Raw genomic sequence first — 14,177 nt, 5'->3', positions numbered from 1 at the left:
CATAGCACAGACTTGGCCTAAACCACCTCAGAGCAGAGTAATTTTGCATACTTACCCATTAGCAATATACTGGATACATTTTATCTTTCTTTCATTGTTCCTAACATTTTCTCACTTTTCTAAGTATCTCCAAATTTATTTCAACATTTTTTTTTTTTTCTGGAGAGTATCATTAAGTCCCAAATTGCCTTTTAGAAGGTGCAATTTATACTTATTTTCAAATACATCTCCTTTCCCAATAGTTTCAGTGATTTCATTGCGGGAATATGTGATTCTCATTTCAATTATCACAGGCAATAACCTATTCCTCTCCTACTCATTACACAATTATTTTCCTGGTTACAAAATACAACATTCATTTTCAAAGTTATCAGGGGGATAATATGCAGCATCAAAACACAAAGTCATTGAGGTCTGCTGCACTGAAGCACTGCTTCCCACCTCTGCACTTACATTCTTTGTTGACCTCAGAATTGAAGGAAACCATCCCTGGAAAGTTTGATTACAATAGCTTACTGAGTTTAGGGATTGTCTCTCCATTGCCTAAAAATAATTTTATGCATCTAATAAATTTTGGTCTGGAGATTTTCTTCTTTTTTCTTTTTGAGATGGAGTCTCACTCTGATACCAGGCTGGAGTGCAGTGGCACAGTCTCAGCTCTCTGCAACTGCCGCCTCCCTGTTCAAGTGATTCCTCCACCACAGCCTCCCGAGTAGCTTACAAGTGCACCACCATGCCCGGCTAATTTTTGTATTTTTTAGTACAGATGGGGCTTCACCATGTTGACCAGGTTGGTCTTGATATCCTGACCTCATGATCCACCCGCCTCAGCCTCCCAAAGTGCTGGGATTACAGGTGTGAGCCAATGCACCCTGCTCAGGAGATTTTCTTTTACAAAATTGCTTATAACCATATTTCTGCCATAGGACCTTCCCTCGGTAACATTGATAGTGTCAACAACATTGTCTTCTACCCCAAGTGATTTTACATCTGAAACGTAGACACAGCAGAACTTGTAAAATGTATCCCCCACCACCACTATTGTACAGTCGATCAAGTTCAAAGTACCACCAAATACAACATTAGTCTAAAAAGAAGTCTTTTTTCTTTTAAGAGACAGAGTCTTGCATATTATCTAGAAGGGCCTCCAATTCCTGGGTTCAAGCTGTCCTCTTGCCTCAGCCTCCCATTCAGGTGGACCATATCCTGTAACCATATCTGGCTAAAAGTGTCATTTTAATTAATTCTCAAAGGTCTCTGAAATCAAGATTACCTTGTCATCCACCCCTTCTCGCTGACAATCACTTGATATAGAAAAGAACACGGAAGTAGTTAATGTTATACAAAATAACACAGAAGTAGTTAATCCCAGATCGGGTTACTTCCAATTGAGTTTTTCAATATACTTATGGAATAAAACCAACTACTGGTCTAGGACCTGTGTACATAAAATGGCCTAGGATTTGAGTACACGAGACAGTTGAAACAAAGCCAGCATCCCCAATCTCCCACTTTGATATCCCACAGACACACTGCACCTAGCTATTCCACTAAAACAGCAAATTGGAATTATATGTTAAAACATGTAACTGCCTATTTCACAAATGCCAATGACAACACTTAAAATGACATTTGACATAGTAGAATGGTTTGGTCTGATGGCCTTTAGTGTGGCATTAGACTTGATATCTGTCTTTGATGTAGATCTTAGTGAACTGTGATACACACACATTTCATTCTTTAGGCATAAATCTAACCTTCCACTACCATCCCATTAATAGATGATTATACTTTATATAGGTCAAGAAGCAATTAAGATTTTTTAGGACCCCCAAGCTGAGGTACATGAAGGCAGAATCAGGCACAGAAAAGTCTTCACATGGAAGAAATATTTCAGAACCTGTTGTATATTTGAATGCCAAAGAGAATCCTAAGAAGGCAGCTGAGATCTGTTTTATTCCTGCTAACCTGGTGCAATAGGAAAGACTCGATTCATTCTCATTTGAGAAAGTAAGTTGGAAAACAGATTGGAAAGTATGTGGAAATTATAAAACGCAATAGTCCACTTATTCATAATATTGTCCATAGCCTTTCGCTAAAGAAATGATGCTATCTCCTATGTGTTCTACATTAAAGTATCACCACTGAAGGAAACTGGGAAACTTATTTTTACCTCTATAAAACTTTTTAAATCCTTATTTTCAAAACACTGGTTTTGCAAAATAATAGAGAAATATCATGCAAATAAATTCCTCACAGAAATAAAGAAAGGGTTGGGCTCACCTGAATACTTGGCACTTCCTCTTTGCATTCATGAAAATCTACGTATGTTAGCAAATCGTTTTTCCCACAGCTCTCCTGGCTGATGAGTGTGTCTGCATAGTTGGGCTGGGGGAAGATCAGGTGACTCTTTCGCGAGTCAGCAGTGAGGGAGACCTCGTGGGAATAGGTCTGCAGGAAAGCCCGAACCCCGTCCACGCCCACAAAGTGCGAACCCGGCATGCTCGCCAAGCCACCTTCGGAAGCCTGCAGCAGCCTTGACTTGTGCCAGCGCCGCAGCCTGAGCGCCAGCAGCACAATGACGAAGGCCAGAAAGATGCAGGACACCGCGGCCACCGCCACCACCAGGTACAGCGTGAGGTCAGAGTTATAAGGACCGTCGGAGGGCTCAAGGCTGCCCAGGTCGGCCAAGACTTCGGGGATGCTGTCGGCCACGGCCACGGTGAGCGTGACGGTGGCCGAGAGAGGGGGCTGGCCATGGTCCTGGACGGCCACCACGAGGCTCTGCTTGAGCGCGTCTCTGTCCAGCAGGGCCCGCGCCGTGCGCACCTCGCCCGTGTGCAGCCCCACCGTGAAGAGTCCCGGCTCACTGGCCTTGAGCAGGCGGTAGGACAACCAGGCGTTCTGACCCGAGTCTCTGTCCGCCGCCACCACCTTGGTCACCAGGTAGCCAAGCTCTGCGGAGCGGGGCGCCAGCTCCACACCAGTGGAACCATCTGTGGGGAAGGCAGGGTACAGGATCTCGGGCGCATTGTCGTTCTGGTCCAGCACGAATAGGCTCAGTGATGTGTTGCTGCAGAGAGGTGGGTCCCCGCTGTCACGTGCGGTCACTCTCAGTTGCAGTTCTCTCAACTGCTCATAGTCAAAGGATTGCAGTGCATACAGGACTCCAGTGTCAGAGTTTATGGAGACATACGAGGACACTGGTGCCCCCTGGATGGTGTCTTCAGCCAAGGAATAAGTGACCTGGGCATTTTCCTCACTGTCGTGGTCCTGTGCAGTCACCAAGAAAATGGAGGCCCCTCTGGGGTTGTTCTCAGGAATGTAGACTGAGTAGGAGGAGTAGGGAAAGGTCGGTGGGTTGTCATTGGTGTCTGCCACCTGCACGGAGATGTGAGTTTCCCTTGACAGGGGAGGAGTCCCACCATCTGTGGCTTTCAGTGTGACATTATACATAGAAAGTGTTTCCCGGTCCAAGTTTTTGGTTGTGACCAATCTATAATAATTATCTATTGAGTTTTCTAATTTAAAAGGTAGATTTTCTGGAATGGTGCAGGTCACCTCACCATTCTTTCCAGAATCTCTGTCTTGCAGGTAGAAAAGAGCAATTACTGTCCCAAGAGGTGTGTCTTCAGGGATTGAGCTACTTAAAGACGTCACAGTCACTTCTGGAGCATTATCATTCATGTCTAATACTGTGATCAGGACTTTCGCCTTTGTCAGACTACCAGGACCATCTTGAGCCTGAACTTCCATTTCATAGAAGGCAGTTTCTTCATAATCTAATCCTTCTAAAGTTGATAATTCTCCAGTAAGTGAGTTTAGATAGAACATCTGTAGAAGTTTAGGGGTTATTTTCCGAAAGGAATATGTCACTTCCCCATTGACTCCCTCGTCCAGGTCGATAGCATGTATTGTGAGCAGTCTTGTGCCCACTGGCACATTCTCGGGGACAGTTACTTGGTACTGAGGCAGAGAGAAGACAGGCGCGTGGTCATTCACATCCACCACTGTTACCTGGATGCGGGCGGTGCTGGATAGGGGTGGGTCGCCGCCGTCAGAGGCTGTGAGGACCATATGGTGAACCCTCTCTTCTTCCCGGTCCAGCACTCGCTCCAGTACCAGTTCAGGGTACTTAGTTCCGTCGTCTCCACTTTGCACAGCCAGGGAGAAGTGGCGATTGGGGCTGAGCTGGTAGCTCTGGAGGGAGTTCGTGCCCACATCTGGATCCCCAGCCTCACTTAACGGAAATCGAATCCCAGGAGCTGCAGTCTCCATTATTTTTACATTTATTTCTTCCGTCAAGAATCTTGGAACGTTGTCATTAATATCTATTATTTCCACGTCTATAGGGTAAAGATTCATTTTATCTTCCATCAGGATGTTAAAGTTCACCAGACACCGCGGGCTCTGAGCGCAGAGCTCCTCCCGGTCTATCCTGCCCGCAGTGACCAAGCTACCGCTGCGCGGGTTCAGGGCGAAAAGCTGAGTCTTACCTCTGGAGACGATGCGAACTCCGCGCTCCGCAAGCTCCCGGGGCTCCAGCCCCAGGTCCTTGGCGATGTCACCCACAAAGGACCCTTTGTCCGTCTCCTCCGACACGGAGTAGAGAATACGTCCTGCCCAGGCTTCCCACAGGGTCCCCAGGAGGATGGAGAGCAGAACGAATCCTCTGCAGTCCCCGCCCCTCGGCTGAGCCGCCATAGTCATCCTGCTCCTTTTGCTTAGACGCCCGTCTCGGGAAGTGCTTCTGAATGCGTGCCGGTGTGTCCTGGTGGACCCCTCTGTCTTCGGAAAGGGAGCTCAGAATCCGCAGGATAGAGGCTTGAGTTTAGTGCAGCCTGGGAGAGGGCCTACCGCAAGCTCTCCTTTCTCTGTGCTGTAAAACTCGGTGGTTTCTGTGGGATCTCTCGCACCATTTTTCCCTGGTTGGTGAACAGCGGCGCTCTGAGTCCTTACTAAGTTACTGCACCAGATTGATGCACAATACACTGATTTCATAGAAAATGGTTTCATCTTTCAAAATTTCCCTGTTAAATTTCTTTACTCTAGATATCCCTGATAATTTAAAAATCCATTTTAAGACACTGAATTAATGTAACAGTGTTTATGGACAGGTGTTTGATAATCTTAGATAATTTTTTTAAAACTCTGCTTTGCCTTGCAACTTTCAAGTGACTCTTTTGGGCACTGACTTACACGTTATTGCACATAGGAAAATCAGCCATTGAGGGTAAAAAGGTAAACTTTGTTTAAATACGTATGAAAGATTTTATGTAGAAAATATTTACATCAGTGTATATACATTTTAATTAATTCAATATTAAGTGAACACATATATCCTAGACACCACCATGCAAGATTCAGAAAGTCAAAATTGTTGTAAAAGATATAGACATATTTTAATAAATTTTTGATTGTATAGAACCTTAGAGATGGTCTAACACCTTTATTTTGGCCATTTAAAAAAATGAGAGAGAATTGCCTTGTTCCTGATTATATAGTAGTAGAACATTGTAGGAATCCAAATATTCTCATTCCCAGTCTTGTGAGAAAAGAAAGAAATCACTGTTGGTCTTGGCTATAACAATCAGCTATAGAAGCAACCCATTTTCTACAGAAGGCAGAAATCTGCAGAGATCCTAATGGGCTGTGAATTCATAAGAAAGTGAATAATTGGATTGGCTGATTCTTTTCATTATGCAATTCAAGTCTTCATCTTAGCATGCAATTCAAATCTTCATCCTACCCTATTCTAGGGTAACTGAGAAAAAAAGGATCTCTAGACAGCATTTGAGCAAAATGCAGGACTGTCTTGAGAGGATCCTTAGAGGTACTCATTTCTCCATTGATGTTGATGGAGTAAAACTAAATTATCGACAGTTCCGAGGCTACCCTTTGCTAGCAGAAATAAAAGAAAGTTCCTTTCACACATTTGCAGAATAAAAGAGAATGACATACTCTGGAATAAAGACCTGGTAAGAAACAGTCTTGCTTTGTAAATTATTTTAGGTCCTGGAGAGTAGCTGGTGGAACCAGGAGGAGAACCCAGAACACAAAGAAAGCTTAACAGTTTTGTGGGAGGCACCTAAGTAACCTATTTATGCTTTCTGGTGGCATTGCTCCAGAATACAGGGAATACTTTGAAGGAAATTCTTCTTTGATCAATCAAAATAATCCATAGTTATGTTTGCATTCACAAAGTAGATAAGTTTTTTTTTCAAATCTTAAAATTTATTTTAATGTATTTTGGTTGTAAAATCTGACTAACTTGAACTTAATTAACCATTGAAACATCACTTTAACTAATATAAAGATATGCATATTCTTCACTTACCTGCTTAGCATTAATATTTATACTTTGTATTCCAGTATACAATTATAGGGCACTATCCTAGGCTTAGAAGGGGTATTATGTAATATACACTACATGCCCTGTATTGACTTTGTCAAATTGGAAGACTATTGAATGAAAGTAGATAAGTTTAAAAGAACTAACAGAGGTATTATAGATGAATTCTATAAACTGGAGTTAAATTCTATTTGTTTAGTAGTACTTTTTAACTTCTTGTTGAAGCAAGCAAAGTGTAGGGTCATTAAATAACACAAATACTTGCAGATCTTTTCAAACAAACTTCATGTTTGGAGGTTACAGCTCTCAATGTGTTGATCCATTTCTACCTGATGCCTCAAAATTCATAGTTTCATCTCACATCTGTTTCTTAGTCTATTGTTTTTAAAAAAGTCTCAATTAACTTATTGTGTCTTGGCACCTTCTTTGGAAAGAAAGAAATAACATCTAGTTAAATTTAGACTACTCTGAACACAAAGCATACACACCTTAGCAAGTAAGTGTCTTCATTCTCTCTAGCATTCACATTTTATGAGTTATCACACATCATAAAATTAAATATTAAAGATCTTTACTAAACCACCAAGATATGTTTAATAAAAATCTAACATAAGCTCATCATATCAAATTGAAATCATTTCATAATTTAAAGAGGGCATATTATTATTGACTAAGATATTGGGAAGAATCCTCACCATTTGTTTGGTTGCATTAAAAAAAAAACTCTGATCCTGAAAGACCAGCTTCTCCTGGTAAAAAAAAAAAAAAAAGGAAAAAAAATTCTATGTAAAATGTACTTGGCTTCCCAGGCATCAAATTGATTATCGTCTTTCTTTTCTTTTTGGGACATTTTTTAAAACTAAAACAAACAAGAAAGTTCTTTGAAGTTCCATTTAGATATTCATTCTCAATCAAAGATATAGGTATTTTCCAATGATTCTCCTCTGAAATTTTACTCCGTCCTCTTTGACAATTGCCACCTCAACAGGAGTTTGATCAGAAATGAATGGCGTTTAGGCCAGGCTCGGTGGCTCTTACCTGTAATCCCAATACTTTGGGAGGCAGAAGTGGATCCCTTCAGGTCAGGAGTTCAAAACTAGCCTGGCCATCACGGTGAAAGCCCATCCCAATTAAAATACAAACATTAGCTGGGCATGGTGGCACGTGCCTGTAATCCCAGCTACTCGGGAGGCTGAGGCAGGAGAACTGCTTAAACCCAGGAGGAGGAAGTTGCAGGGAGCAGAGATTGCATCACTGCACTCCAGCCTGGGAGACAGAGCAAGACTCTGTCAAAAAAAAAAAAAAAAAAAAAAAAAAGAATGGTTTTCACAGACGATAAAATAATCCAATAATTTGATAGATTTTTTATTCCCTGTGCTTCAGAATTCCATACTGAACTCTCAAATCTCAGACAACCTATTTTATTCTTAATGATCTGTATTGCAGGTGGATCAAAGAAACTCACTTAGTCAGAATTTAGCCAATCCCATGGTTACCAGGATGTTTAATAGTGAGTCAGTCCACATGAATGAATGAGTTTTGTGAAAGTAGAAGTTGGTAGTTTTTCCATCAGTGAAATGTTTTATTTGTTTAAATGAAACAGTCACAGGTAATAAGAGAATAAAGTAAAACAGCCTGAGATCCACAAAAAGTAGTTAGTGAGCTTTGCCTATAACAACAAATGTTTAAGATGTAGTTTAACATCCTCAATTGGTGATATAGTAAAATAACATTCGTACGCTCAGATTTATGAAATAAATCATCATATGTATAACAGGTCGCCCAAATCATGAGACTAATATCCAAGATTCAAGTTGTTTAAAATTGTTATTTTGTCAAATTATATAACAAATGTATGAGCAAATTAGATTTGAAAATGTGGATGATTTGAATTCTTGGTTAGGTATATACATTTGGAAACTTGAAATTAATAATTCTATAATAATTCCTTAAATGTAAATGCCACAATATTGGTTTAGAAAAACATGTATTATTCTTAGCACCTTATTTAAAGAAACATCAACTCAATGTTATCATTATGAAGACTGACAAAGTCAGATTACAAAGGAGGTTCTCATTTATTTTCAAGATAGTTTCTCAATTACTTTTTTCTTACACATGCATAATAAATTTAGATGCACAAGTGGCCAATCCATTCTATAATAACACCAGATTGGAGAATCTTCCAACTCATGACTGGAAAAAAATCTTGACTATAATGTAGTTCAACAATTCATCAAATTATAGAATCCCCTGTGCTCCATTAATTCCAGGGCCACCAACTTAACTTCTGAAGACTGCTGATAACAGAATCTCCTACCTCCTTAGTGATCCATTTTCTTTTCTTTTCTTTATTTTCTTGAGACAGAGTTTCGCTGTTGTTACCCAGGCTGGAGTGCAATGGCACGATCTTGGCTCACCACAACCTTCACCTTCTGGGTTCAAGCAATTCTCCTGCCTCAGCCTCCCGAGTAGCTGAGACTACAGGCGCCCACCACCATGCTCAGCTAATTTTTGTATTTTTAGTAGAGACAGGGTTTCACCTTGTTGACCAGGATGGTCTCGATCTCTTGACCTTGTGATCCACCTGCCTCGGCCTCCCAAAGTGCTGGGATTATAGGCGTGAGCCACCGCGCCTGGCCGATCCATTTTCTTTTCAAACATCATTGATAGTAAACAACTTTGCTGTTTTCTGTTCATGAAACAATGATCTTGTTTGCATGTTTCAGTCATAATAAATAAGACTAATCATTCTTCTAAATGATAGTCCCCTTTTTCTTGAAATATTTCAATAAAGAGTTTCTATGCGATGGGAGCCTTATTGTCTGGGTTAAAATGTTGAAATATTTAAGTTTTTATTTGAACCCCATTAAATTTGTTCTCCCATTTGCCATTCAGTCATCTATTTTTAGAGATACTCCCTGTAAGCAGGCACTACCAAGCATGACTTAAAATTAATTTTTACTCTTAAATACTATCAGCCACACAGTATGCAAAAGACATTATAGCAGGCACACAGCATTGGGTACTTACAGTTATTTGTTAACAACCCAATAGTTATAATACTGGTGATGTCAACAAATACTTTTTCACTATACTGCTTTATAGTTTGAAGGAAGTCTTATAAAATTATTTTCTTAGAATCTGAGTTAGATACATAAAGAAAGTCTTGTTTTAAAAGATAATATAAGTAGAGTTTATTTGGGTCAAACTTGAGGATTGCAACCCAGGAACATAGATTCAAGTTGCCCTGGATACACACTCTATGAGCAGCAGTTACAAGTGGATTTCACTCCAGCCTGGGCAACAGAGGGAGATCCTATCTCGGGTAAGTCTTTTTAATCTTGATTTTAATTGGGAAGATAATAGTGATTGTAATTGGCCCAAGTAAATGACAGATAATTCTAACACCAAAAATCAGGTGTTCCCTGCTGCAGTTTTCAATGATTCCTATCTTTTTAAAAATAATTTTGATTTCTAAGTAGTAAAGGTGAAACATCTGCCATATGAACCTCTGTCGTTTATAATTATTAAGTAACACTGAGAAAAAACAAAATATTTTTTTTTTCTTGAGAGAGAGTCTCATTCTGTCTCCCAGGCTAGAGTGCAGTGGCACAATTATAGCTCACTGCAGACTCAGAACCCTGAACAAGGACCCCTAAACAAGCCTCCTGTCAGAGATTCTCCAGTAGCTAGTACTACAGGCACATGCCACAACATCTGGCTAATTTCTTTCTTTCTTTTTTTTTTAATAGAGACAGTCCTGCTATGTTGCTCAAGCTGGTCTCAGACTCCTAGCCTCAGAGGATCCTCTCGCCTCAGCCTCCTGAGGAGGTGGGATTACAGGTGTGAGCTACCACTCTACCTACAACCAAGATCTTGATCTTCTTTAATACAGACCTAAATTAAGGTTATTTTCCCACATCAGAAAAAGAAAGAACCTTACAAATATCGCATAGTAGGAAAACCCTAAGAAACGAGATGTACTCAAGCCGAGACACAGCTTGCCAAGAAGAGAAAGACAAAGAAAAACTGGGACATGCATTATTTCCCCCCACAAAATTAAGACTTAAGAACAATCTTTTCTTATGAAAGAAAAACATTAAAATTTTGTGATTCCCTGCAAAGGACTAAGAAAACTAAGCACTAATCAAAGATAATTTTTAATCCTCATCAACCAATAAAAACAATACCCTCACCTGAACAAGGGAATCTTCCGCTTTACAAAATCATGAATCTTCCTGTACCAAAAGAGGTTCACTCCTCTCCCAGCCGTTCTGGCTGATGAGCGTGTCTGCATAGTTGGGTTGCAGGAAGATCAGATGACTCTTCCGCTTCTGCGGAAATAAACTCACCTGAAGTTGCTTGGGGTCTCCTTTCGTTTCAAGTAAATCCTGAGTTATCAGAAGAGGCTCGTTTTTCTCACAGCTCTCCGAGTTGATAAGCATGTCTGCATAGTTGGGCTGGGGAAAGATCAGGTGACTCTTCCGGGAATCCGCGGTGAGGGAGACCTCGTGGGAATAGGTCTGCAGGAAAGCCCGAACCCCGTCCATGCCCACAAAGTGCGAACCCGGCACGCTCGTCAAGCCACCTCCTGAAGTCTGCAGCGGGTGTGACTTATGCCAGCGCCGCAGCCTGAGCGCCAGCAGCACGACGACGAAGGCCAGGAAGACGCAGGAGACCACGGCCACCGCCACCACCAGGTACAGCGTGAGGTCTGAGTTGTGAGAACCGTCTGAGGGCTCTAGGCTGCCCAGGTCGGCCAGGATTTCGGGGATGCTGTCAGCCACAGCCACGGTGAGTGTGACGGTGGCCGAGAGAGGGGGCTGGCCGTGGTCCTGGACGGCCACCACGAGGCTCTGCTTGAGCGCATCTCTGTCCAGCAGGGCCCGAGCTGTGCGCACCTCGCCCGTGTGCAGCCCCACTGTGAAGAGTCCCGGCTCACTGGCCTTGAGCAGGCGGTAGGACAGCCAGGCGTTTTGGCCTGAATCTTTGTCCACCGCCACCACCTTGGTCACCAGGTAGCCGGGTTCTGCGGAGCGGGGCGCCAGCTCCACGCCAGTGGAACCGTCTGTGGGGAGGGCGGGGTATAGGATCTCGGGCGCATTGTCGTTCTGGTCCAGCACAAACAGGCTCAGTGACACGTTGCTGCTGAGGGGTGGGTCCCCGCTGTCGCTGGCTGTCACCCACAGCTGTAGGTCTCTCAACTGCTCATAATCGAAGGAGCGCAGGGCGTACAGAATGCCAGTGTCAGAGTTGATGGACACGTAGGAGGACAGGGGCGCCCCCTGGAGGGTGTCTTCTGCCAGTGAGTAGGCGACTCGGGCGTTCTGGTCCACGTCAGGGTCCAGTGCATTCACAGAGAAGATGGAGGCGCCCCTGGGGTTGTTTTCAAGGACATAGACTGAGTAGGATGAGTGGGGGAAGGTGGGTGGGTTGTCGTTGGTGTCTGCCACATTTAGGGAAATGATTGTTTCTGTAGACAGAGATGGTGTTCCTTTGTCTGTGGCTGTCACAGTGATGTTGTACAAGGACATCTCTTCCCGGTCTAGAGCTGCATTTGTCACCAATCGATAATAATTGTCAACTGATTTTTCCAATTCAAATGGGAGACTTCTCGGGATGGAACAGGTTACCAGACCATTCAGTCCGGAGTCTCGATCGAACACTTGAAAAAGAGCGATTATTGTTCCTGGAGGGGCACTTTCAGCAATTGTTCTGCTTCCAGATGTAACAACCACTTCTGGCACATTATCATTGACATCCAAGATAGTTATTAAGACTTTGGCTCTGTCTCGAAGACCTGGCCGATCTCGGGCTTCAACACCCAGCTCGTAAAAGCTCAAGTCCTCATAGTCTAGATTTGCAGAAGTTGAAATCTCTCCAGTCAAAGCATTCAAACAGAAAATTTGTGAGATCTTTTCTGTAATCTTCACAAAGGAGTAAGTTACTTCCCCGTGGACTCCTTCATCCCGGTCGGTGGCATTTACTGTTAACACTGGTGTGCCTACTGGCAGGTTTTCAGGAACACTTACGCGGTAGACAGGCTGAGTAAACACTGGAGCGTTGTCATTTGCATCTAGAACTGTTACCAGAATTCGGGCGACGCTTGAGCGGACAGGGTCACCGCCATCCATGGCAGTAAGGACCAGGTGGTAAACGGCTTCTCCTTCCCGGTCCAGGGTGCCCTCGAGCACCAGCTCCGGGTACTTGGGCCCATGGGCTTGGCTTTGCATGTCCACTGAGAAGTGACTATTGCTGCTGAGCTTAAAGCCCTGAAGGGAGTTCTTTCCTACATCAGGGTCATAGACCTCCATTAGTGGAAAACGAGAGGATGGAGCTGCGTTTTCGAGAATTTTCACTTCCAATTCTTCCTTTAAGAATCGGGGTGTATTGTCATTAATGTCCACTATTTCCACTTCCACGGGATAAAGATTCAGTTTATCCTCGACAAGAATGTTGAAACTCACCAGACACCGCGGGCTCTGAGCGCAGAGATCCTCCCGATCTATCCTGCCCGCAGTGACCAAGCTGCCGCTGCGCGGGTTCAGAGAGAAAAGCTGCGTCCTACCTCTGGAGACGATACGAACTCCGCCCTCCGCCAGCTCCCGGGGCTCCAGCCCCAGGTCCTTGGCAATGTTGCCCACGAAGGAACCTTTCTCCAGCTCCTCAGGAATAGAGTATTGGATCTGCGCTGCCGCAGCCCCCCACAGCGTCCCCAGGAGCGTGAGGAGCGAGAGCTGCTCGCTGCGCCGCGGGCGCCTCTGCAGAACCGCCATTACTGGCTTGTTAGAGACTTCCTTGGGATTAAGGGGAAGAACAGCTCCGCATCACTTTTGCGCTTCTCAGAAACAAGGGTGAAGGTCCTTCAACAAGCAGAGATCAGGTGCGAAGCATTTCAGGTCAGAGTTTGTGCACAGCTTTCCTGCTTTCCTGTCTGATTTGCTTTGTGGCTGGAGAATATAACTCGAGTTTCGTTGATTTTTCTTGCCCGGGTTAGTGAACAGCGACGCTTAGAGTCCTAAATTAATACTGCATTGTTTTGTGAAACCACCATATAGAGAATTTTATTTTTGCTAAATCTGCAAAGGTGACACTCATAATATTTCCTTCACCAAGATGACGAAGCATTTAAAAGAATGCCAGAGATTATTTCAAATAAAGTTTAATGTTCTCTGAAGTTTACCATTCATTTTTGTAAAAATATCTTTGAGGACCTCGGGGAACAGAAATAATATTACAATCTTCTGTAAATCTTGAATGATCACAGTCCACCATCATTTACGTTAGTCCCATTTTCAAAGGGAACAAATACATGTTTTAGAGACAAAGTCTCCCTTTGTCTCCCAGGCTAGAGTGCAGGGGCACAATTATATCTCATCGCAGCCACAACCTCCTGGGCTCAAGGGATCCTCCCACCTCAGCCTCCCAAGTAGCTGGGACTACAGGCATAAGCTACACAAACACATTTTGAACCAATTCACTACAGTGCCCATGACAAGAGTTGCCATTTTAGATGCCATTATTTCTTTTGATTACCATAGAAATTAAGAACTGCCCTGACATAGGCAACATCCATGTATACATTTAAAAACATGCAAAGGGAAGTAAAAGTATTATATACAAGTTACATAAAATGTCTTAAGATATATATTATGTTTTATATATTTTAGGATTGACTGCATCAAAACTAAGCAAATTGCTTAATTGTGCATATTTGTGTCTAATTCTGGATAGATATGTCTGAAAATGACAGCGTGAGACAATACTGTGTTAAGAATGTTTCTGGGCCTGGAGCCGTGGCTCATGCCTGTAATTCTAGCAC

General features: G+C 42.9%; 1 protein-coding gene across 13 annotated transcripts in view; it reads right to left on the bottom strand.

The window, feature by feature from the left end:
- Positions 1-14,177, bottom strand: part of LOC100401450 (protocadherin gamma-C4) — a 181,746-nt gene that overhangs the window by 123,858 nt on the left and 43,711 nt on the right. Inside the window, exon 1 of one of the 13 annotated variants that reach the window (XM_035286918.3) lies at positions 10,708-13,321. The exons of 11 other annotated variants lie outside the window; for them this stretch is intronic. In XM_035286918.3, the coding sequence (XP_035142809.1) occupies positions 10,708-13,131 (2,424 nt within the window). In that variant the 5' untranslated portion in view covers positions 13,132-13,321. Of the gene's footprint in view, positions 1-2,283; positions 4,882-10,707; positions 13,322-14,177 lie in introns of those variants that run through there. One more of the 13 variants, XM_035286939.3, reaches the window with a different exon arrangement.

The sequence above is a fragment of the Callithrix jacchus genome, chromosome 2 (genome assembly GCF_049354715.1).
Source record: "Callithrix jacchus isolate 240 chromosome 2, calJac240_pri, whole genome shotgun sequence".
Classification (NCBI taxonomy): domain Eukaryota; kingdom Metazoa; phylum Chordata; class Mammalia; order Primates; family Cebidae; genus Callithrix; species Callithrix jacchus.
Note: the sequence above shows the minus strand (reverse complement) of the source record. Positions and strands in the feature narration are given on the sequence as shown.